The 17,677-nt window shown below is 42.0% G+C and overlaps 1 protein-coding gene across 1 annotated transcript in view; it reads right to left on the minus strand.

The window, feature by feature from the left end:
• EVPL (envoplakin) overlaps window positions 1-17,677 on the minus strand; it is a 143,746-nt gene that overhangs the window by 106,503 nt on the left and 19,566 nt on the right. The window contains exon 2 of the mRNA XM_073606134.1: window positions 15,323-15,570. Within this exon, the coding sequence (XP_073462235.1) occupies window positions 15,323-15,399 (77 nt within the window). The 5' untranslated portion in view covers window positions 15,400-15,570. The remainder of the gene's footprint in view (window positions 1-15,322; window positions 15,571-17,677) is intronic.

Genomic DNA, 17,677 nt, shown 5'->3' on the forward strand with positions numbered 1-17,677 from the left:
AAATAAAGAGGAAGTAAGTAAGTTACTTCCTCTTTAATGTGTTTTATTTGATCAGCCTTTGCAATCACAGGCTGTAGACAGCAGTACAAGGCAAAAAAAGGTGAGAAAGTATAGTTGACATATTTGAGATGCATGTGTGTACTATAGGGAAAAATGTGCTGGAGGGTGTAAATTACCAGGTCAGTGACATTGCGGGAGGATGCAGTGGAATAACATTTACTCACTTTCTCTTGTATTCCACGTCATTAGCATAGTATGAACAATTTTTTTGACTATCATGTCTCTGTGATCTGCGAGAACTTAAAGGACGGTCCAGCCAAAGCTTATATTTTATTTATATGAAGAACCTGATGAGCCAGGTTTTTTTATATGTATGGGATACTTCAAAAGCAAGTTCTCCATGTTAGGGCTCATGCACACTGCAGCCAGAGGCGGCTCTAGGCTTTGTGAGGCCCTAGGCAGATCTTAAACATGAGGCCCACTCACGCCCATAATGGGAGAAATAACTCAAGCGATAGAAATTAACTGTGTAAATTGCATATATTAAGAGCCTTAAATCCTATGAACTATGAATTCACAGTTTCTAGAATTTTCTCTAACCAATTACTCTTTAATCAAATATCATTAAACATAGGGTTTATATAGATCTATCTATATATAGATATATAGACATCTATCTATATATCTATATATAGATATATATTTATTTATTACACGCACACAATTGTAGATACAATTTGTACAGCTGCTACTAGCAATGTGTTTACGTTATAACAAAAGTCAAAAACCATATTTCTCCATTTACATGAAGGATAGGTTAATATATAATCAGAGACTGCAGACATGATACAAGAATACAAGAGATGGCCAGGGACTGCAGACATGATACAAGAGATGATCAGAGACTGCAGACATGATACAAAAGATGGTCAGAGACTACAGACATGATACAAGAGTTGGTCAGAGACTGTGCAGACATGATACAATAGATGGTTAGAGACTGCAGACATGATACAAGAGATGGTCAGAGACTGCAGACATGAGATAAGAGATGGTCAGAGACTGCAGACATGATACAAGAGATGGTCAGAGACTGTGCAGACATGATACAAGAGATGGTCAGAGACTGTGCAGACATGATACAAGAGATGGTCAGAGACTGTGCAGACATGATACAAGAGATGGTCAGAGACTGTGCAGACATGATACAAGAGATGGTCAGAGACTGCAGACATGATACAAGAGATGGTCAGAGACTGCAGACATGATACAAGAGATGGTCAGAGACTGCAGACATTATACAAGAGATGGTCAGAGACTGTGCAGACATGATACAAGAGATGGTCAGAGACTGTGCAGACATGATATAAGAGATGGTCAGAGACTGTGCAGACATGATACAAGAGATGGTCAGAGACTGTGCAGACATGATACAAGAGATGATCAGAGACTGCAGACATGATACAAAAGATATGTCAGAGACTGTGCAGACATGATACAAGAGATGGTCAGAGGCTGCAGACATGATACAAGAGGTGGACTTATGGTAATGACAAGCAAACTCTCACCTGGCTAACATGGTAACAGCATATTGCTGCAGCAGCCCCAAACAATAGAGCCACAGACAGTGCAGACAGATGATCCCTCTATACACTCCTCTGCCCCCTACTAGAAGCAGGAGAAGCTGACACATTGGCTTTGAGCACCTTGCAGACTCTATATTTCTCAGCATTTTCAACCTATAGCATGACATTTGCCCTCAACAAGGGCTCCAGCCTTCTACAGAATCAAATCTGTTTTCTTTAAAATTCACTGTTGTTATTAAAAGGACAGGTGTTACATTCCCCAACAGAATTTGCCCATTAACACCCAACCCCAGGGGCACCATTAAGAATGAATGGCACTGCATCACACAGCACATAGAGCAGATGCATTGCCATGCATTATGACAATGCATGTTAATGTGTAGAACACATTGCCGAAATACACAAATGTAAATAGGCCCTAAATGTTTTCTCTGTTGTGTGGATTTAGATCATTACCGCTCACCCACTGGTTGCTATAGTTTACTGCACATTATTACCGCTCACCCACTGGTTGCTAGAGGTTACGGCACATCATTACCGCTCACTGATTATTTGCTAGCGGTTACTGCACGTCATTACCACTTACTCATTGGTTGCTAAAGGTTACTGCACATCATTAGTGCTCACTGATTGGTGGCTAGAGGTTAATGCACATCATTACTGCTTACTGATTGGTTGCTAGAAGTTACTGCACATGATTACTGCCCACTGATTGGTTGCTATAGGTTACTGCTTATCATTATCACAAATTGATTGGTTGCTAGAGATTACTGCACATTATTATCACTCACTGATTGGTTGCTATGGGTTAGTGCCTATCATTATCGCTCACTGATTGTTTGCTCACTGGGTGGCAGGGAAGTATTATGGTGTGTGCTGCAACTGTTGGTTGGATGACAGGATGCAGTTTGGGGTGATGGTTGCAGCATTGGGGAGAGGCTGAGATCATATCTCGCCTATAATGATAAGTGGGGTGATAGGATGCCAGAGCTGGGGTACAGGAGGGATGAGGATGATAATGACAGGAGATAGGGTGGTAGGATGCCAGAGGTAGGGTAGAGGGAGATGATGATGACAGGGGGTAGGATGCCATAAGTGGGGTAGAGAGGGATGATGGGGATGTTGATGACAATGGATGAGGTGCTAGGCAGTGGGGTACAGGTGGGATGATGATGACGTGGGGTGGTAGGCAGCTGACAGTGGGGTACAGGGGGGAATGAAGATAAGGATGATGATAATGGGGGTAGTGGGGTGGATGCTAGAGGTGGGGTACATGAGGATGATGATGACAGGAGCCAGGGTGGTAGGATGTCAGGGTTGGGGTACGGGGGATGATGATGACAGGGGGTGGGGGTGGCAGGAAGCTGGCAGTGGAGTACCAGAAGGGATTAGAATGAGGATGATGACAGGAGGCAGGGTGGTAGGATGTCAGAGGTGGGGTGGGGGGGTGATGATGACAGGAGGCAGGGTGGGTAGGTAGGATGTCAGAGGTGGGGTATGGGGGGATGATGATGACAGGAGGAAGGGTGGTAGGATGTCAGAGGTGGGTTGGGGGGATGATGATGACAGGAGGCAGGGTGGTAGGCAGCTGGCAGTGGGGTACAGCAGAGATGATGGTAGGGTGGTGGGATGCCAGGAACAGGGGGATTAGGATGAGGATGGAGATGATGACGGGTAAGTTGGTAGGAAGCTGACAGTGGGAAGTATTACAGGAGGTAGGATGTCAGGAACAGGGGTACGATGAGAAGGATAATGATGATGGCAGGGGGTCAGTTGGTGGCATATGCGGGATGGCATGTATAACATCACTCGGGGCTGTGTGTGAGGTCACGGGCGGAAGGCAGCAGTAATTCTCAGGGCACCCTCAGTCAGGAAGTGATGTCACGGGATGTGTCAATGTCGGGCAGGACCTTTGAGGCTGTTGCAGGCTGGCTTCTGGATGATTGCCAAGCTCCAGCTCTGGCAGGTCCTTCATTAGAGATCGTCCATCCTGCAGAGGAGATCAGGGAGCTGCTCAGCCGATAAAAGCTCTGCACATGGCCGGAGATCCGTGGTGCATGGCAGGGGGGAGGAGCCGGGGGAGAGGGGACCATGGTGCCACCCTGCGACCTTGGGCAGTGGTCAGTGACAGTCTGCCCCTGGGCGGGAAAACTAGTTGCAGCCCCGGACGCAAGACCGACCGGGGGACATTCCCTCCAACTCCCACACACACGTTAGGCAAATTAGGCGGCCCTGAGGCCCCTGGGAGTGCAAGGCCTTAGGCGGCCGCCTAATTAGAGAGCCGCCTCTGACTGCAGCTCAAAGGAGCTCAAAGAAGCAGCTCCTTCAGGCTTTTGAGCTTTTATTAGCTCTCAATTTATTCTGCCTGGAAACGCCCCTCCATGTTAGCCAATGTGTCCATGTACACTATGGCTTTTTCAGGCATATGCTCCTACAGGCAGAAAAAAACCCCACTAAACCCGCATTTTTTGAGAGGAGCTTTTGAGCAGAAAAGACGCCTAAGTGTCCAAAAATGCGCAAAAATACTCAAAAGTGGGGAGATTGGATGAAAACTAACCGCCTGTCCGTTTTCATCAGATCCCATCCGATCTGCCAGACGGATGGATAATAGGGTCATCATCCGTCTGGATTTCACAGACAGGATCAGATTGATTCGGAAAGCAACGGGTGTCAGCGGACATGTCACCGCTGACATCCACCGCTCCTTAGGAATGAATGAAGGCTCTGATCAGGTCCGCCTGTAAAACTGACTTTTCAGGCGGAACTGACTGGATAGCCCATGTGAGAGGGGCCTAATGCTCAAAAAAGCTAAAAGGAGCTTGTAGGAGCTCAATAAAAACATGCAGAAGAGCACAAAAAGGTACAAGCTTCTTCAAGAAGAAATAAAAGCTCAAATGCCTATAAAAGCAGCTTGAGTGTGCATTAGTAATTGTTTATGACTTTTTTGTTTACCTAATAGTTTTTGTTTCTGTGCCCACATTGACATGATATACAAGTAAAGGCACAGGGAACTAGAACAATAAATATCCCACAGTGTTATTAACCATGAATGAGTTAGTTTAAAAGCATAGTAATCTATGCAATCATAAGATAAGGTGTCAAGAGTCCATGATCTTTTGGTATATTAAAAAGCCCAAGGACCATATTAGGTGGTAATACTCAGGGCTCAGGGCTGCCGTCAGGGGGGGGAACAGAAACCATGTTCCAGTACACTAAAAAGACACAAGGAGGGAGGCGCCTCCTGCAGATATAGGACACGTTTAATAGCACTTAGTACAGACAACTCACATTTGAGAAGTCATAGGTAGGCATGAATAAATCCCAGCATGAGGGTGATCTGAGTTGCATGTATTAAATTCTATTAAACTTGTCCTATATCTGCACCCAGAGGCGCCTCCCACATTGACATGGTCTGCTGCATTCTCCATAACCAAAATAAATAAAAATAAATAAAAAAGGAGCAGAGAAGCCCCTCAGAATGGCCACAGTAGGTTTGCAGACCTAGGACCACAAGCTCAGATCTCTCCAAAATAGAGTGCTCAATACTAAGTCATCAGGTGATTTAACTCTCCAGCATCTACTAAAAACTAAAATTTCAATTTTGTGTGGACTTGCCCTTTAAAAATATGCTTTCTTAAAGGGAAACTATACTTACATTCAGATCCTCAGCTGGTCTTCCAGGTTCTGATCTTCGCCCGTTTTCATCCGCTAGGTCAAAATGACTTCACTCCTGAATTTGTGCAGGAGGTCATTCATCTCAGCATTGCCAAAATTGTACACAGAGTTGCGCATACAGTGTGGACAGGCAAGTAAGAAACTTTCATGCAGACGAGACATAATGGCATAAAACATAAGATATTTACTAAAACTGGAGCACTCAGAATCTGGTTCAGCTCTGCATAGTAGCCAATCAGCTTCTAACTTTGGCTTGTTCAGTTAAGTTTGACAATAAAACCTGGAAGCTAATTGGTTTCTATGCAGAGCTGCATCAGATTTTGCACTCTCCAATTTTAGTACATATCCCCCAGTATGTCTCTTCTGCATTAAAAATACTGCCTGATTCCAATTTTTTCCCCCTAAAGTTTCACTTTAAGCAAGGCACATGGCGGTCAAGAGGTTATTAGTCACTTTTATTAAAAACAATATCAACTGCACTATAATTGTGCTGCAGTAAAAAACCTTTGCTATTCTACATTTCTTTTGACTTAAAATGCGGTTGGAAAAAAGGTCTTTCACATTATTCTCAGATCTTCAGTATTGAACCAACCCATCTGAGGAATCCGTGTCACAAAGACACACCCTCATAAAACAATTTACTAAAAAATAGAACAAGGAGTTTACAATTTTATTAGCAGATAAGAACAATATGATCTTGAAAGTCTGCTTTCATCTTGTTTCCAGAAGGGGGACATTTTTTTTAACTGCATAGACATTTTACAAAAGTATAACCAGAGAGAAGCTAAAGCCAAATTTAAGTTTCAGGGCAAATTCTAAAAATAAAAATAAATTCCAAAATAAAAATAAAAGTAAAGTACTTTGTGACAGCAGCGGTCTCTCTACTGTGGTCCAGCACACCCTGCACTGAGTTAGACCTGCAGTGCTCCAATCAATAACACTTGCTCTCCTTGCCTCGAACAGTTGTCTCCATTAAAATATTTTCCCTCACCTTCTGTTTTAGTGTTAATTATAAACCTTACATAGACTTTGGTTTTACCTGGTGAAAGACAGGGTACTCTTTTTCAATTTTTTTCTTTTAACCATAGCATATTTAGTGGCTGAGCTGGTGCAGGGTTTAGAAATGGTGGCCTCTATCCACTGGCCCTGGGGGTCATCACCTCTTGGCCCAAGAGAAACTGATCAGGATTGGGGCGGTGTTGCAACATGAATAAATCAGTGTGATTTAGTCACAATCACTGTGTTGAATCATATTATTAGTATCCCAAACAAAATACCGGAAGTTAAAAAATAAAAAAAAGTTTAATTGGAAATTTTCCCTCGTATAAAGACCCTAGAATTATATTTTTTTTGTACAAAGCATTGTTGTAATGTGGCACTACAAATACAAAAGTATAAATTGATGAACAGAATGAATCAAGAGCAAGACTTGTGTACTATACACCACTCCAGGTAATGCCTCCTCCTGCCTCTACCTCAGTCCAGCCCTGAGCCAAGTGCCCATCAACACCCAGCTCCCTTTTAAAATCACACATCTGATGCTGAAGAGCATATGGGCTGGTGAAAGGCTATGCATTTTGACAGCTCCCTGGGGACCTACCTGATAGGATAACATCATATCTGCACTTTTTGATAAAAAATAATAAAAAAAATCAGCAGATCAAAACTCCATGAAACAAGTTACTGGAGTCAATTCAGTAAACTGCTAAAGGACTTGTTTCTAATTATTCTTCCATCCCTACTAGCCGATTAAAATTTATGACCCTATGAAAGGGGTGTTCCCACATTCACAAAGCATGTCAGCAACAAAAATCCTTAACATACAGCAGTTCTCTTATATTGTATAATGTAATTTGCATTTAATAAGCTTATCAGTGCCCAAAATTATGTAGTAGAGATTACAAAATTTTAATTTGGGCACAGGCTGAATAGTTTATTTTTCATTCATAGTTTTAAAAAATGTATATTTCTGCAATTTAAGATGATCAACTGTATAGCAATTATGTATGCATTTACATAGTTACAAAGTAGGTGAGGTTGAAAAAAGACACAAGTCCATCAAGTCCAACCTATGTGTGTGATTATATGTCAGTATTACATTGTATAACTCTGTATGTTGCGGTCGTTCAGGTGCTTATCTAATAGTTTCTTGAAACTATCAATGCCCCCCCCCCCCCCCGCTGAGACCACCGCCTGTGGAAGGGAACTCCACATCCTTGCTGCTCTTATAGTAAAGAACCCTCAACATAGTTTAAGGTTAAACCTCTTTTCTTCTAATTTTAATGAGTGGCCATGAGTCTTGTTAAACTCCCTTCTGCAAAAAAGTTTTATCCCTATTGTGGGGTCACCAGTATGGTATTTGTATAATGAAATCATATCCCCTCTCAAGCGTCTCTTCTCCAGACAGAATAAGTTCAGTGCTCACAACCTTTCCTCATAACTAATATTCTCCAGACCCTTTAATAGCTTTGTTGCCCTTGTTTGTACTCGCTCCATTTCCAGTACATCCTTCCTGAAGACTGGTGCCCAGAACTGTACAGCATACTCTAGGTGCGGTCGGACTAGAGTCTCGTAGAGCGGGAGAATTATCGGTTTAACTCTAGATTCAATCCCCTTTTTAATGCATGCCAATATTCTGTTTGTTTTGTTGCATACCATTGCTGAACCTATCATCTACTAGGATCCCCAGATCCTTTTCCATCCTAGATTCCCCCAGAGGTGCTCCCCCCAGTGTATAAATTGCATTCATATTTTTGCCACCCAAATGCATTATTTTACATTTTTCTACATTGAACCTCATTTGCCATGTAGTTGCCCACCCCATTAATTTGTTCAGATCTTTTTGCAAGGTTTCTACATCCTGCAGAGAAGTTATTGCCCTGCTTAGCTTAGTATCGTCTGCAAATATAGAGATTGAACTGTTTACCCTATCCACCAGGTCGTTTATGAACAAATTAAATAGGATTGGTCCCAGCACAGAACCCTGGGGGACCCCACTACCCACCCCTGACCATTCCAAGTACTCCCCATTTATCACCACCCTCTGAACTCGCCCTTGTAGTCAGTTTTCAATCTATGTACTCACCCTATGGTCCATGCCAACGGATCTTTTTTCGCACAGTAAACGTTTATGGGGAACTGTGTCAAATGCTTTTGCAATCCAGATACACCACGTCTACGGCCTTCCTTTATCTAGATGGCAACTCACCCTCTCATAGAAAGTTAATAGATTGGTTTGGCAAGAACGATTCTTCATGAATCCATGCTGATTACTGCTAATGATACCGTTCTCATTACTAAAATCTTGTATATAAACTCTTATCATCCCCTCCAAGAGTTTACATACTATTGATGTTAGGCTAACTGGTCTGTAATTCCCAGGGATGTATTTTGGGCCTTTTTAAAATATTGGTGCTACATTGGCTTTTCTGCAATCATCTGGTACTATTCCAGTCAGTAGACTGTCAGTAAAAATTAGGAACAATGGTCTGGCAATTACTTGACTGAGTTCCCTAAGTACCCTTGGGTGCAAGCCATCTGGTCCGGGTGATTTATTAATGTTAAGTTTCCCAAGTCTAATTTTAATTCTGTCCTCTGTTAACCATGGATGTGCATTCTGTGATGTGTTATGAGGATAAACACTGCAGTTTTGGTTACTGAAGCCCCCCGATTCCCTCATGAAGACTTTTGAAATTCTGTGTCTTTGTATTCACCTTATGTTTTCTATTTGTGTGATTTATACTGAAGCCAATTGACCTGTGATCGCTGTTACCTAAATTGCGCCGTATTTCCACATCCATGATCAGGTTTGTATTGTTGGTAATCAGTAGATCCAGTAACGCTTTATTTCTAGTTGGTGCGTCTACCATCTAACGCATAAAATTGTCCTGCAAGACATTTAGGAACTGGCGAGCCTTAGATGAATGCACAGTTCCCTCCACCCAGTCTATGTCTGGATAGTTAAAATCCCCCATTATGATAACACTTCCCAAACTTGCTGCTAATCCAAATTGTGATAGGAGATCTGTCTCCCCTTCCTCCCTCAGGTTACGGGGCCTATAGCATACTCCCAACATTATTTTACCCTTAGCATCATCCCTTTGGAGCTCTACCCATTAGGATTCCACCTCCTCCCTAGCTCCCTTAGTGATGTCATCTCTCACATTCACTTGTACATCATTCTTGATATATAGACATACCCCTCCCCCCTTTTTACCCTCTCTATCCTTGCGATAAAGGGTATACCCTTGAATGTTTGCCATCCAATCATGAGAGCTGTTGAACAAGGTCTCTGAAATTCCCACAAAATCCAAATCCTCCTCGTACAACAGTATCTCTTGTTCACCCATCTTGTCTGCCAGGCTCCTGGCATTGGTGAACATGCCACGTAGTTTAGACCTGTCACATATTATCCTCTTATTGGGTGTTCCGAGATTGCAACTAGGACTTGCTACTATACTTATCTTGGGTTTATGTGCTTTGGTCAACCTACCACTAATGCCCCCAATACTAGCCTCTGGAATATGTTCTGCGCCGACTATCTCTACCTCTGGACCCTCCCCCCATCGCCTAGTTTAAAAACCTCTCTAACTTTTTGGCCATCTTCATTCCCAGCTGATCTGCACCCTCCTCATTTAGGTGCAGTCCGTCCCTTCTATGGTACTGGTTGTCAACTGAGAAGTCGGCCCTGTCCTCCAGGAACCCAAACCCCTCCTTACTAAACCAGCTCTTCAGCCACTTGTTTACTTCCCTAATCTCCCTCTGCCTTTCTGGTGTGACTCGATTAACCAGTAGTATTCCTGAGAATATTACCTTGGTGGTCCTTTTCCTTAATTTAGCTCCTAAGTCCCTAAAATCGTTCTTTAGGACACTCCATCTGCCTCTGACTTTGTCATTGGTGCCAACGTGCACCATGACAGCTGGGTATTCCCCAACCCCTCCCAGTAATCTGTCCACCAGATCCCTGATGTGCCGAACCATTTGTATTATTATGTTCTCATTTTTGATTTTGGGCTATGATGGGTTTTTTTTTTTTGCATTTTTAACTGCACTTTACCACCTGTTAATTGTTAATTATTTATGGAACTCATGAGTACTGGGTGAATTTTGTCATTTATCAAAATCATTAATTTAATTTTTTCCATGGAGGCTTTTTATTTATGTATTTATGTATATATGTATTTATCATCCCTCTTATTTTTTTCTTTTATAAAAGCTTGGTTTAAGGATGACTTTCAATGGATTGCTGTGAGATAGCTGGTCTACTACACGTGAAACCCTAGCCCATAAACATGTTGAATGATTCCCAATGAACATGCAACGCCCTCCAGGAGAGAGGCAACCAGCTTTCGTCTGTGCTCCATTCCCATGGCGAGCAGAACTACACGCTGGACCCTGCCCCGGGGAGGGGTGGAGGCAGCTAAATCAAGACCAACCTTGGCTTCACAGCACTGTGTAGCTTCAAAAAGACTGACTTTGCCTGATTTTTCATTTGTGACACACATCAAATTCCAACTCCTCAGACACAGAATACGCATAATTATATTTACTGGAAGACCTGACGAACCCTGTGCAATCCATTGTTAAAGCATGGGGACATGCTATCTAGAAATGTATGCAGGCTATTGTTATTAGCAATTCATATAGAGCTTAGCAACTAAACTTTTGTTTTCAATGTACTACTAATGTGGACACTCTGATACCCCTAACTAAAATCTAGTAAAACCAATTGCCTTCAGAAGTCACCTAATTAAAAAAATTGAGTCCACCTGTGTGTAATTTAATCTCAGTATAAGTACAGATGTTCTGTGAAGCCATCAGAGGTTTGTTAGAGAACCTTAGTTAACAAACAGCATCATGAAGGCCTATGATCACACCAGGCAGGTCAGGGATAAAGTTGTGAAGAAGTTTGAAGCAGGGTTAGGCTATAAAAAAATATCCCAAGCTTTGAACATCTAATGAAGCACTGTTCAATCCATTATCCGAAAATGGAAAGAGTATGACACAACCATAAACCTTCCAAGACATGGTCTTCCACCTAAACTGACAGGCTGGCCAAGGACAACATTAATCAGAGAAACTAAGAGGCCCATGGTAACTCTGGAGGAGATGCAGAGATCCACAGCTCAGGTGAGAGAATCTGTCCACAGGACATTTATTAGTTGTGCACTCCACAAATCTGGCCTTTATGGAAAAGTGGCAAGAAGAATGCCATTGCTGAAAGAAAGCAATACAAAGGCCCATTTGCAGGTTGCGAGAAGCCATGTGGGGGACACAGCAAACGTGAAAGAAGGTGTTCTCAAGAAATGAGACCAAAATTGAACTCTTTGGCCTAAAAGCAAAACGCTATATGTGGGAGAAAACTAACACTGCACATCACCCTTAACACACCATCCCCACCGTGAAATATAGTGGTGACAGCATCACGTTGTGGGGATGCTTTTTTTCAGCAGGGACAGGTAAGCTGGTCAGAGTTGATGGGAAGATGAATGGAGCCAAATACAGGGCAATCTTAGAAGAAAAAGTCTGCAAAAGACTTGAGACTGGGGTGGAGGTTCATCTTCCAGCAGGAAAACAACCCTAAAAATACAGCCAGAGCTACAATGTAATGGTTTAGATCAAAGCATATTCATGTGTTAGAATGGCCCAGTCAAAGTCCAGACCTAAATCCAATTGAGAATCTGTGGCAAGACTTGAAAATTGCTGTAACAGACGCTCTCCATCCATTCGGACAGAGCTTGAACTATTTTGCAAAGTAGAATGGGTAGAAAGTCACTCTCTAGATGTGCAAAGCTGGTAGAGACATCCCCAAAAAGACTTGCAGCTGTAACTGCAGCGAAAGGTGGTTCTATAAAGTATTGACTCAAGAGGGCTGAATACAAATGCACACCACACTTTTCACATATTTATGTGTAAAAAATGTTGGAAACCATTTGTCATTTTCCTTCCACTTCACAATTATGTGCCACTTTGTGTTGGTCTATCACATAAAATCCCAATAAAATACATTCACGTTTTTTGTTGTAACATGACAAAATGTGGAAAGCTTCAAGAGGTATGAATACTTTTTCAAGGCACTGTAGATAGATAGATAGATAGATAGATAGATAGATAGATAGATAGATAGATAGATAGATAGCCATAAAATTGCATTTGTTCAGTGACTAACTAACATAAGCAACGCTATGGGGTTGATTTACTAAAGGCAAATCCACTGTGCACTACAAATGCACTTATAAGTGCAGTCGCTGTAGATCTGAGGGGGAAGATCTAAAATGAGGGGAAGCTCTGCTGATTTCTATCATCCAATCATGTGCAAGCAAAAATGCTGTTTTTTATTTTCCTTGCATGTCCCCCTTGGATCTACAGCGACTGTACCTCCAAGTGCACTTACAGTGTACAGTGGATTTGCATTTAGTAAATAAACCCCCAGGACTTTGATCAACGAGACCCATCCAGGTATAAGTCTACACAACACAATAAAGTGTCTAGTTATATATATTTATTCACCCAAGATTCACAAAACTTTCACCCAAGACTTCTTAGAAAATCACATGAATATAAAACATGTAAATGACAAGACCCCTAAAGTGGAAGAAGTATATTATATTACAATAAGAAAGTTGAAAGAGAGAGGGTCCCAACCTGTCACTATAGAAGCACTTTATTAAATATCTCTTGTTAACCTTTTATCTATTCTTTGGGTGCAAAGTCCTAAGATAATAGGTGTATGAAGAGTCTGTAAAATGAATTGGCAAAGGGCCATTCATGGGCAAGGTTATGTAGGAGCACTGATATGAAAATTTATCTTGCACCACTGCTTGCAGTACCATAAACAATTTCAGAGAATATCTGCCTAAAAGCTCCGAGCTGAATTCAGAGCATAGAGAAAAAAATGGAACCAGATGAAGACTTGTGAACTTGCGACAGACTGAAAAGGGCTGTCTGGGTGGGTCACAGAACCTCTGATTCATTTCCGACCTGTTCATCAGGTTCTTCATGGTTTAGTGTCACCGCCTAAAAAAAAGTGTCACCTCTTGAGCTCCAAATAGACAACACCCCAATACTGCCTTGAATCATGGGAACATTGCAGATTTTAACACCTTAATTTCCACAGAGAAGCGTCACGGGGAAAAATGTTAAAGTGTCTTGGTTTTAGTGCAGTTTGTAGGTACATCCATTTTATTTATTGATTTGTACTTAAAAATATTTATTGACTGTAATTAATATACCTCACTGAGCCATAAGGTTTTCACCTTCTGCAAAAATACTAATTTAATAATATTTTACAATAAAGATGAAGCATCCAAAAAGAGAATGGTTAAGGTGCAATTCTAGGGAATTGAACTTTAAAGTTAAAAGCAGTGACAAAAATTGTCCTGCATGAAGACAACAGATCTTGTGACTCTGTTAGGCATCTTTAACCTGGTGGCAATAATACTAAATAGATCAATAGCCAGAACTCAGCTTGAAGCCAGATGCACAGCTTGCAATCAGAATGTGCTATCCCCATTTAAACTCTTTTAGAACTACCAAAGCTATGTAGTAGATCAGCCTTTCTCACCTAGGGATCCCCAGAACCCTAGGGTTCCTCTAGAGGTTTATATGGGTTTGCTTGAGCAATGAACATTTTACACTTTTATGAAAATCTACCACAGTTGCCAGAGATGTAGTCAGCTAAATGTAAAGGGGACATTCCTCCCACTGACCACCAATGTAAGGAGCATACTTCCCGCTCACCACCAATGTAAGGAACATTCTTCCCACTGACCACCAATGTAAGGAGCATTCTTCCCATTGACTACCAATGTAAAGAGCATTCTTTGCACTAACCACCAATGTAAGAAGCATTCTTCCTGTTGACCACCAACGTAAGGAGCATTCTTTGCACTGACCACCAGTGTAGGAAGCACTCTTCTCACTAACAACCAATGTAAGGACCATTCTTTGCACTGACCACCAATGTAAGGGGCATTCTTCCCACTGACCACCAATGTAAGGATCATTCTTCCCACTTACTGTAAATGTAAAGAACCTTCTTTCCATTGACCACCAATGTAAAGGGGACATTCTTCCCACTGAAAACCAATGTAAGGGGACATTCTTTCCACTTGCCACCAATATAGGGAGCATTCGCCTCACTGACCACTAATGTAAGGTGCAATCTTTAACTGATCACCAATGTAAGGAGCATTCTTCCCACTGACCACCAATGTAAGGAGCATTCTTCCAACTGATCACCAATATAAGGGATATCCTTCTCACTGACTACCAATGTGAGGAACATTCTTCCAACTGACCACCAATGTAAGGAGCATTCTTACAACTGACAACCAATGTAAGAGGCATTCTTCCCAATGACCACCAATGTAAGGGGCATTCTTCTGACTACAAGTGTACTAAGGCCCTTCACTTACCACCAGCGTAAGGGGTTCACGAAGGGGTAAGGGAGAGCACAACAATTTTCACCTCTCATGTTTTTGGCTTTTGCTTTTTTTGGCCATTATCATTATTATTTGCTTCATTACAGTGTTTTTATTGTTGTTATTATTATTGAAAAAACTGTTGCATAGAGCAACCCAGGGCGTCAAATACACCACATTCCTTATTCTGTTATTTAGTCTTATCTGCAACTTACTGATCACAGTCATGTCTTGTGTAGGATTAAGTTATTAGAAAGGGTTCCCTGAGATCTGAAAGTTATTTCAAAGGTTCCTCTGTGTTAAAAAGGTTGAGAAAAAAACGGAGTGGAAGCACTACCTAAACAATCCTCTCAATTTGCCTCTAGTCAGGTAGGCTGTTGTACTACCTTGCCGTTGGTAGAGCTAAAGATGAAGGATTAAGACTTTTTGTAGTGAGTTCAGTGAAATGAATACAATCTAATGGGCTGTTATGCCTTGCTTCAATTTCCTCTTTTCCTTACTTAATAGGACAAAGTTTACAGAAATTTTTAAAATAGTGCAGTTATTAACATTTAAAAGATGTGCTTTCTGTATAGCTTCAAAAAAAAAATAAAGCTGCAAATATTTAGCAGAGTCAAAGAGAAACTTTGCCATACTCACTTGCCATGTTTTGAAGGCGATTTGGTAGGCGATTTGGTAGGCGACTTTGTAGGTGACTTGCTCTGCCCCTTAAACATGGTGCCTCTTTGTCCCCTTGCTCTCCTTCCCTGTGTTCTTTGAACCTCTGTCCTACAGTGTGTTGCACCTGAAAGTCTGACAGCTTAAGCCAGAGAACGAGAGGTTTGTATGACAGGATAATGCAGAAGGCAGCAGACTCCTCCCAAAACTTCTAGCCTGGGCGATGGGACCTAAACGTAAAAAGAAAAGAGGTGTATATAACCTGCTAAACCAGTTAAGTAGGACAGAGAGGAGAGACACTGACTGCCTGTCCCCACCCTGGCAGAATGTCCCTTTTTAGGTGCATACTTGTCAATACTCTTCCAGAAATAATTCAACATGGAGCCAAAGAGATGCTGTTTCATTTAGATATGAAAGGGTTAAAATTAGCGTGAAGAGTGACCTGCTGTAAGAAATTATATACAGTATCTCACAAAAGTGAGTACATCCCTCACATTTTTGTAAATATTTTATTATATCTTTTCATGTGACAACACTGAAGAAATGACACTTTGCTACAATGTAAAGTAGTGAGTGTACAGATTATATAATAGCGTAAATTGGCTGTCCCCTCAAAATAACTCAACACACAGCCAATTAATGTCTAAACCGCTGGCAACAAATTGAGTGGACCCCTAAGTGAAAATGTCCAAATTGGGCCCAGTTAGCCATTTTCCTTCCTGGTGTCATGTGATTTGTTAGTATTACAAGGTCTCAGGTGTGAATGGGGAGCAGGTTTTTTAAATTTGGTGTTATCACTCTCACTCTCTCATACTGGTCACTGGAAGTTCAGCGTGGCACCTCATGGCAAAGAACTCTCTGAGGATCTGAAAAAAGAATTGTTGCTCTACATTAAGATGGCCTAGGCTATAAGAAGATTGCCAAGACCCTGAAACTGAGCTGCAGCACGGTGGCCAAGACCATACAACGGTTTAACAGGACAGGTTCCACTCAGAGCAGGCCTCACTATGGTCGACCAAAGAAGGTGAGTGCACCTGCTCAGCGTCATATCCAGAGGTTGTCTTTGGGAAATAGACGTATGAGTGCTGCCAGCATTGCTGCAGAGGTTGAAGGGGTGAGGGGTCAGCCTGCCAGTGCCCAGACCATACACCGAACACTGTATCAAATTGGCCTGCATGGCTGTTGTTCCAGAAGGAAGCCTCTTCTAAAGATGATGCACAAGAAAGCCCTCAAACAGTTTGCTGAAGACAAGCAGACTAAGGATATGGATTACTGGAACCATGTCCTGTGGTCGGATGAGACCAAGATAAACTTATTTGGTTAAGATGGTGTCAAGCGTGAATGGCGGCAACCAAGTGAGTACAAAGACAAGTGTGTCTTGCCTACAGTCAAGCATAGTGGTGGGAGTGTCTTGGTCTGGGGCTGCATGAGTGCTGCCGCCACTGGTGAGCTACAGTTCATTGGGGGAACCATGAATGACAACATGTACTGTGACATACTGAAGCAGAGCATGGTCCCCTCCCTTTGAAGACTGGGCCGCAGGGCAGTATTCCAACATGATAATGACCCCAAACACACCTCCAAGACGACCACTGCCTTGCTAAATAAGCTGAGGGTAAAGGTGATGGACTGGCCAAGCATGTCTCCAGACCTAAACCCTATTGAGCATCTGTGGTGCATCCTCAAATGGAAGCTGGAGGAGCGCAAGGTCTCTAACATCCACAAGCTCCATGGAGTAGTGGAAGAGGACTCCAGTGGCAACCTGTGAAGCTCTGGTGAACTCCATGCCCAAGAGGATTAAGGCATTGCTGGAAAATAATGGTGGTCACACAAAATATTGACACTTTGGGCCCAATTTGGACATTTTCACTTAGGGGTGTACTCACTTTTGCTGCCAACGGTTTAGACACACCAACATTGTGGTGTGAGCAGGGCACATAGAAATTAATTGTTTTCTTTATGTGTTTGCAGAGACCTACGTTAGGAAAATGCATGTCTCATGATGTGGACAAGACCAAAGTATTCTATGCAGGTCAAACCTGCACAAATTTCCATCAATTCCATCAATTATGCATGTATGTTGTGAACAAGGCCCAACTGTTCCCGTAGTCTGCTGTCTTATTTATGAATCACAATATTTGGGAGTTTTGTTCAAGTTCAGCAAGGCCTCGTTCACAGCATGTGCAAAAAAACTGATGAAAAATACGTGAAAAGAATATTTTGGGCTTGTTCTAACATAGGTCTCTGCAAGGACATAAAGAAAACAATTGATTTCTATGTGCCTTGTTCACACTATAATGTTGGCATCAGGTGAGTTCTAATATTTATTCTATTATT

Source organism: Aquarana catesbeiana, linkage group LG12, assembly GCF_042186555.1.
Source record: "Aquarana catesbeiana isolate 2022-GZ linkage group LG12, ASM4218655v1, whole genome shotgun sequence".
Classification (NCBI taxonomy): domain Eukaryota; kingdom Metazoa; phylum Chordata; class Amphibia; order Anura; family Ranidae; genus Aquarana; species Aquarana catesbeiana.